The 8,363-nt window shown below is 38.7% G+C and overlaps 1 protein-coding gene across 2 annotated transcripts in view; it reads right to left on the reverse strand.

Moving 5' to 3' along the window:
* Window positions 1-1,348: 1,348 nt before the first annotated feature.
* The window catches only part of LOC145465297 (15-hydroxyprostaglandin dehydrogenase [NAD(+)]-like), a 7,202-nt gene continuing 187 nt past the window's right edge, over window positions 1,349-8,363 (reverse strand). Inside the window, exons 1-6 of one of the 2 annotated variants that reach the window (XR_014041560.1) lie at window positions 8,108-8,363; window positions 6,828-6,951; window positions 6,326-6,432; window positions 3,739-3,869; window positions 3,367-3,482; window positions 1,349-3,076 (exon numbers count right to left, since the gene is read on the reverse strand). The exon at window positions 8,108-8,363 is cut by the window's right edge and continues 187 nt beyond it. Coding sequence is in view for 1 of the 2 variants with exons in the window: in XM_081449074.1 (XP_081305200.1) it covers window positions 3,452-3,482; window positions 3,739-3,869; window positions 6,326-6,432; window positions 6,828-6,951; window positions 8,108-8,200 (486 nt within the window). In the remaining variant the exon portion in view is untranslated. The other variant, XM_081449074.1, reaches the window with a different exon arrangement.

Here is an 8,363-nt window from a genome sequence, read left to right on the forward strand (position 1 = left end):
TAAGTGTCACCAATAGCGTCTGAGCCTGGCAGGTCGAAAGCATGCATTGGTAGGCTAAGACGGCAGTCGGCTTTTTCCCTAACATCCTAACTTTTACGCAAATTGGGGAGAGAAACGAGTAGGCATCGGGAATGAGTCGAGACATGGAAGTAACGACTACAAAGGTTTCTTTGTTATTCAAATCCCGTTTACGACAAACGGCACCTACTGATTACAGGATTACCTGTCAACTTCGGGTGTCTGGAAAACCCGAATAGTGAATAGCGAATAGTCGCGAATAGCGAATAGCGAATAGTCCCGAATAGTGCGAATAGTCTCGAATAGTGCGAATAGTGGCGAACAATCGCGAAAAGTGGCGAATAGTGACGAATAGTCGTCAATAGTCACCGCTTTAGATCTAACATCCAGCCTTAATTAATTATCCAAATAAGCAACAGAATTTCAGTAAATTTATTACCTTTTCTTCTCCGGACTCAGGCTAGTGGGCTGTCCGACATTAAGAAAACAGAAAACACAAGGATAACCTAATAAAGACGTATTTATATTTACGCTTTTGCAGCGGTTAAAACAGAAGAAATTACGTGTAGAAACAACTTTTTGTCCTGATAAGCGTCTGTGCTTTTTAGCGGGAAAATCCCATCCTAAGTTGCTACGAGGTTGACTGCGAGATACTGGGTACCCTATTTGCTACTGTTTACCACAATTTGCCACTATTTGCCACTATTCGCCACTTTTCGAGACTGTTCGCCACTATTCGCATTATTCGTACTATTCGCTATTCGGAACTATTCACTGTTCGCTATTCGCGACTATTCGCTATTCGCTATTCGGGTTTTCCAGACACCCGTCAACTTCCAACATATTCATCAGACTCACGTCTTTAGTGTCGAGCGTTCTCGGGGTCGTGGGGGATAGGGAAGATATTTCGAGTGACCACGAATGAGATTACATCAATATACGTCAGTGGTGTTATTACGAAGTCATTATAAGTGTTCTTAGTTAGTCATTATGAGCCGGCAATGAATGTAATCTCACTTGTGGTCACTCGCAGGCATTCGTGGTTACTCGTGGTCATTCGTGGTTACTCGTGGTCATTCGTGGTAACTCGTGGTCATTTGTAGTTACTCGTAGTCATCTGTGGTTACTCGTGGTCATTCCTAGTTACTCGTTGACCTCGTTGTCATTCGTGGTTACTCGTGATCACTCGTGGTCACTTGTGAGTGTGCAAGGAATAGCTAGGTGGGAAAATTAACGAGTGAGAATCACAAGGAGCTATTTAAAATCGCTTTCCAAATGGAAAGGATATTTTTTGCTGCGCTGCCAACCCAGTTTTGAGAAGTCTTCTTTCCAAAAGCGTTGTCTTCGCCAAAGAAAACATCCACAAATCAATTACACAGCAATAACGATATCACTTTGCGAACTGGGCAGAACTATCGATCAAATCGGTGTTAAAGGCGGAAAATCGAAAGCTCAAAAACGCCTGCGGTCTGTCTTTGTATCTCCGCGTGCGGACTTCTCAGGTTGTTCTTCTTTTGCCTTGCATTCGCGTGTTCGCGTCGTACGGCACGTTAGGAGCAAAGAGACTGCTCGCAGTTGACTCACCTAGTTTAGGGGCTTTAGGGTAATGATGGGGTTACACAGGACATCACCAATCTGATGAACGTCGTGGACAAAATATTTCAGAGGGTTCAGCTATATTCTGTCTGCAAAAGGCTTTCATTGCTCTAAACACAACGTGGAGAGGTTTCAATCTCGTTTGTCATTTCGTACTCCTTGTAGAGTAGGTGCTATACCTGTGAAGGTGGGTGCAATGAGAGGCGACCAACCTCCGGGGGAGGGACTCCCCCCGGGGACTCCCCCATAAAAGGTCGGGGATGCTCGTGGGATAATTTGAATTAGACCCCTAAAGAACCACCAATCTGGGCGTGGCTCGTGCTTTATATGACCCCTAAAACATACCACCAGAAGCATATCACCTGATACCACTTAAAACAGAAAAGGCTCGACTACCAGCCGCTGTTTAGGAACGGAGCCCGCGCTAGTCTAACAGACTCAATAGGCCGTAAGAAATCGAGCCTCAAAATGGAAATAAGAGCACTTTTTATTATTATTCCTATGAGTGCACCTTAAAAGATACTTTGACGCCTAAAACTAGTGGGGTTTCGTCACGAACACCCTACGTGAAACCAGAAACCTTGATTTATACCCCTAAGTGAGACGAGTGGCATCCCCGACATTTTCATATGCGAGTCTCCCCCTCCGGGTAACCACTTTCAGTTTTCTGTTACAGTTCATTCTCTATGAAAGTCCTCTGAGTACAAGTTTCCCTTCCTAGCGTAATTATCTGACACACCCATCTTCAAACAGTAGAGAGGTAATAAATATTAAATGAATCATGTTGATCTGAAAGAAAACAAATGCACCGACAGAATCTCCTGACTTGTTTATTTTCTTTAACCATGATGTGAAAATTAAAAAGTAAGATTTTCACAACTTTATCGAGTAGTTTATTCTACTTTTTGAAATCCCTTACGTCACCAAGCTACTAGAGTCTGTCATAAGTTGGTGACTTAATATTACGTCAATTTTATGCAATTATGAAGCTTGGAAAGGGAGTAAAAGAGAGAGAGCTTGGGATCGAGGTCATTGATGGAATGGCAAGAGTGAATTCAATGGCACCATCAAGTAATCAAGGTTTTTTGCTAGAAAAGCCTAGTGAAAACACCTAAAAGATCATAAAACTAGGCTGGGTTGATGAAACATCATCAACCATTTGATCAACCATCAACTGTTGATGAAACATCACCACCATCTATTAATGACAGATTTACTGTCACATGTGCTTTGGTGCTGCATTGTTCATTGACGAAAAAAAAAAAGAGGTTTCTTATTGTACGGTTAGATGATGACAAAAATCCCGACTATTTGTTGCTTGGTAGGTTAATTACCAATGGTGACTTTCCTCTATGTTCAAGCTGATACAGAGCAACACAAACACTTCCAGCAGTGATAGCAATTTGTGCCTTCCACTTGATTGAACTAAACTACTCAGCCTGGAAATGGAATTCATTCACATCTATAAAAAATTCAAATAGGAAAAAAATTATGTGGGTACTGTTTTAGTGTGTATTATTGACACACAAATTTGCAAGTGGGAACTTTGGAGAACTTCTTTACTTTTTACTACTTGAAATCTATACTAATTCTTCCTGTCTTTTTCTACATAGATGCAGTGCACTCTTAAAAATCATCAAAACGTAGTCTTAAAATTGCACGGAACCATTTGGGAGTATGGTCTCCAGCTGTGTAGTGTGAATTATTGGACAAGTTTGATAAACAATTCAGTATTGTTTATAAAATACCAACCTAACTTGTAAATTGCTTGTATTTACTTCCATCTGTTATACAAACCACTAGCACCTCCCCAATTTTAGTGTCATCCTCAACAAGCTCAACAACCTCCCTTTGCAACATCAGAGACACTGTTGGAAAGGGAAAAAATATGTCAGCCATATTTAACAACCAGCCTCTTGGCTAGGCATGTTCTGCCTGTCTTTCAGGAAGTCAGTCTTAGACTGAGTCGATGGGTTTGCAGTGAGGAGGTGATTGGTCAGTGGTTATTGCACCTGACCATTATCTGGGAGGTCATAGGTTTGAGTCCTGTTAAGGACTCAGTTTTTCTTTGTCCCATGCTTGCAACACACTGCACATTTCACCTATTACATTCTTCTTACTTACGGCTGCTTGGGGAGGCTATCTTGAGCTTCAATTTCTTCCTTTCTTAGTCTATGTCTGGGGAAGTCCATTTCGGTGTCTGTTGTTCCAGGACAGATGCAGTTCACACAGATTCCTTTATCTCTAAATGCAGCCTTTATAAATTTAACAAAGAAAGCTCCTATTAATCAGATTTTCTTGAAAATGAATTGTCCATGGGGACACTGGGCAATTTTTACTGGAAATGGACCAGTTACATAAATTATGGTGGTTGAAACATTCTTATTTATACATGTAATTCCACAAGTGCATGACTTGATTTTGCCAGAGAGTAGAATACTGTAAACTGCAGCTTATAATCCCTGGGCTTAAGGGCCCATTAACCGATCTTTTCAAGCCGTTGCTAAGGAAAATTTATTCTCATGTAACTTCATCATTCTTAGTTAGTTCAGAGTTATTTCATGAGTCTTTTTCATGATCAGTAACACTGGTGATGATGTCATCAGGCCACGCCCATGGTCATGTGACTAATACAGAAAAAATGCAAAGGCTCCCAGGCAAATTACTTTAACAGGATTTTTTTCATTGATTTAATATTTTAATTTAAATCCTCATTACGCTATGCATTGATTTTGTTTCATTTCTAAAAGGTCAGATTTTGAAAGAATTTCAAAATATTGACAAATTCATAATTTTCTGAAAAAAGCATGATTTCAGAAAAGGAATGCATAACTATGTTTCCAACCTTGGCTTTGATCGAAATTCATTGAAAAAGGCTGGATTTAATGAAAAAGCACGTTTCCTTTAGCATTTAAAGAAACCGGAAGTGCACCCAATATCTATTGGAAGTTACTCTATCAGCGCGTGCGCAATTTACACCACCAGGGCACTTCGGTAGGATCAAACAAAGCCACATGGAGGTAGTTTTTCTCTTTCTATTGCTCTTGTTTTTCTGTCTTTCTCTTATTTTGAATTTGCTTGTACTTTTGTTACTTTGCATTTTGTGAAACACAAAGAAAAACATCTAAAATGTAAGCGAATTTGCAAGTTGTTTTTATTTTCTGCACTCAGGCTGATGGAAGTAACTAAAGGTGAAATTTCACCTCCTTAGCAACACGCACGAGCGCGTGCATGAATTGTTTAATGGGCCCTTAAACAGATTTGTAAGGGGTTTTGGATGGGCTTATTAACTTTCGACTCGGACAAGGGAGGGCAGCATGCTTATAAGCAGAATAAAAGAAAAAAAAAAACATTTCAAAATGAGCTACAGGAGCATAAATAGAAATAAGCTTTAAAAAAATAATAAACCAAATTCACTCCATTTTAAACTACAGGGGTGCTTATTTCCAGGAGGACTTATAATCAGAAGTAGTAGTTTGTTTACAGGTAGATCAGCCTATAACTGGGGGGCTTAGGCAGAAGGGCTTACAAGTGGCAGTTTACAGCCATGATAAAAAAGATATAACAAGAAATCACTGACAAAATAATAGTGTCACATAGCTCATATCTCCTTTAACTAAATATGCAGGGATCATAAACCACACTATACTTTTTTAGAAAATAGCCCAAATAAAATACCAATGCTGATTGGTTTAAAATTATAGTGTTTCCATAACTTGATAGAAAACAGAACTCAGGGCACGACAAAAAGGCTGTCCGATAGTCTGGAACTAGTGAAATGATCAGTCGGGCTAGTGCCAGGCTTCTTATCACAGGTTACCCGATGGGCAAGCATGAAGTGGACACGATTGAAACACTGTTGGTTGTTTCTCTCTTTTTTCATGGCAAACTTCAGATATGGTGTTTAGCAGACAGTTCGTGAGAGAATGTGAAACAAGGCAAATCTTTTTCTAAGATGAAGTAAAATGTAAAATTTAAGTGACCGAAATCAATTAAAATGGTAATTTTTTTCCAGATTATAGTACCTAGGAGAAATAAATAACTTAGGTCTTGTTATTTATGGATATGAAATTTCCAAGGGGCAGGGGGACTCAAGTAGAAAAATCATGGAAATTCCAGGAGATGGGGGAAGTACAGAGAAGCCCCTTGGAATGGAAAATACTGGGGGGTGGGGGTCAAACTGGAAAAAAACCCTCCATGGGAGAGGGTATGAATATTTTTTGGAACCACACATAGAGTGCTTCTAAATGATTTATTGTGTAAGGTTTACAGCAATTCAAAAGGGAAATCAAAGAGAATTAGTTCATCTAAGCACATTATTAATAAACATTATTTTTGCATATTAAATTACATTAATTATCCTAATTAAATAAAATAATTTCAGGCTAGCTCATAAGGCTAATAAGATGAAATTACAGCTTGCCTGAAGGGCAAGTTGAGTTTTTGAATTTCATCTCACCCTGAGAACTAGCAAAGGCTGTTGATGCAATGATGGCATGAGCAAAAGAGAATTTTCCTTTTTGATGATCAAAGTAAACAAGTTGTTTTCTTTTCTCATTGGGTATTTTCTATCCAGCTATTTATAGAAACATGTATTCACAGTCAAAAAAAGCTGTGGAAACACTCACCTGTGCGCTCATGTTCCCACAGCATTGCCCATTCTCTTAAACTTCCATAACTTACTAATATCTTAAGTACAAAACAATCTTACCAGGTTGGTATTGACTGTTTTATTCCAGTTGTCTTCATCAAGAACAGCAGCATTATTGCAAACAATGTCAATCTGACCCCACAAGGAAATAGCTTTTGTGAATGCCTCTAATAAAAGAAAAGACACTTAAGTACTACATGACTATGCTGAATAAGAATTTGATGACAAAAACTACCTCCAGATAAAATTCAACCTCTTTGAAGCCAGTAGTCTCCGTCAATGTTCTGGCTTCTCTGAAGTCATGATATAGAGTTACGACAAAAGGAATTGATAAAATTTAACATAATTATAGTAAAATTTCAGTTTTAAGTAAAATGTCAATTTTATGTAATGCTATTAATTTCAATTGGGAATGCCATCTTTGCTTTATAATGACCCCAGATAGAACTGCTGAATAAAATGGGTCAAGATTGTAAACATTTTAATTTGGATCACTCTCATTTTGTTCACTGCTATTAGGATTTTCTCAAATTGCCTATTATAAACGTTAAACATAACTGACCTTTTAAATCACTCTCATCCGACACATCACATCTGATGAACTTTATGCATTCAGTTCCATATTTCTCTTCAAATGTATGTTCTACCTCCTTCCCTCTTTCCTCGTTTACATCAACCACAGCAACCTAAATTTCAATGAATGGGTTTACTGGACAGTAACCCGGTCAAATGGAAGATGACAGACTGTTATGTCATTCTCTCAGTGCTAAAGAAGCTTAAAATAATTTAATCTGCAATGTTTATTTACATTATTTAAACAGACACGTGTACATGTAATTTACATCAGCAACCTGTAAATTACATGAATTAATCAAGGAAGGTTGTAATTTTGCATGTATTCCACGAGGGAGAGATATGGAGTAATGAGGCAGTACAGTTCTAAATTACTGACTTTATCAATATATTTTGAATTTTAACGCCTATCATAGCTCAAGCTGTCATAGTTTTGACTTGCCTGTTGCCTTGATTTTCCAGCCATATTACAAACTCCTTACTTTGTAGATGAATGCCGTACCAACAACAGGTAAGTTCATAAGCAACACCTATCAAGCATTTAGTATCACTGACCCAACTAGTGGACTAATGAAAATCCTGCATTTTAATTGGCTATGCTACTAGAGGACTATTGGTAATAGTTCTCGAGTAGTGAAATTGGTGCAATCGAGCGTGACGCTTTCTTTCATTTTATTGCCAAATAATTTCTTCAACTTGCATTAGCTAACTTTATTATTGCCTTTTCTGTCCGCCTAGTTGGGTGATACTAAAACAATTAGACCCTTAGCCCTTGCGGTGTATGGGTCTAATTGTTAAATATACTCAGGGCCGTAAGAGGACTGCTATAACCCCTAATGACAGCCCATTATCATTAGACTCTAAGTTTACCAGTTAACTATTAAGTAATTTTTTGAATTACATTGTCTAACTAAGCCAGTCTTGATAGGTATCAAAAATTGTCATATGATAGTTAGGATAAATTGGGTGTTGTTGCAGTGTTATATTTATTCCCCGCTGTTTCATCAGTTTTGATGACACTGGGGCCAAGGCACAGCTGAAATGAGTAATACATTTTTGTAGTGGTGTACAGTCAGTCTCCGACTATAAACACGCCTAAATAAATCTTAATCAAATTTCAGTCCATTATACGAAATTTGGTCTCAAACCACGTGGGCTGTCCGGAATGTTTCCGGGGTGTCCATGTAAGTTTTGGTTGTTTACGTTGGAGGCCTTTAGATATGAGTATAAGGCACGTTTTAAAATAAAACTGAATACGATAACGTTTACCTTGGCACCCAGCTGTAGCAAAAGTTCGCAAATTCCACGTCCTATTCCAGAAGCTCCACCAGTAACCAACGCTATACAACCCGAAATTTTCATCACTAAGATCTTCCAAATTCTGATTTACACTACGGCACATTGGACTAGACAGCTGGCCGCGTGCTAAGGACTGGGAACCTACCTATTGCTGGTCCCCAGGGTCTTCTCGGAAATGATTTTCAAGATTGGCGGTTGAGTATGTGCGTTGCCGGTAAAGGTTGGC

This window comes from Orbicella franksi, chromosome 13 (genome assembly GCF_964199315.1).
Source record: "Orbicella franksi chromosome 13, jaOrbFran1.1, whole genome shotgun sequence".
NCBI lineage: Eukaryota > Metazoa > Cnidaria > Anthozoa > Scleractinia > Merulinidae > Orbicella > Orbicella franksi.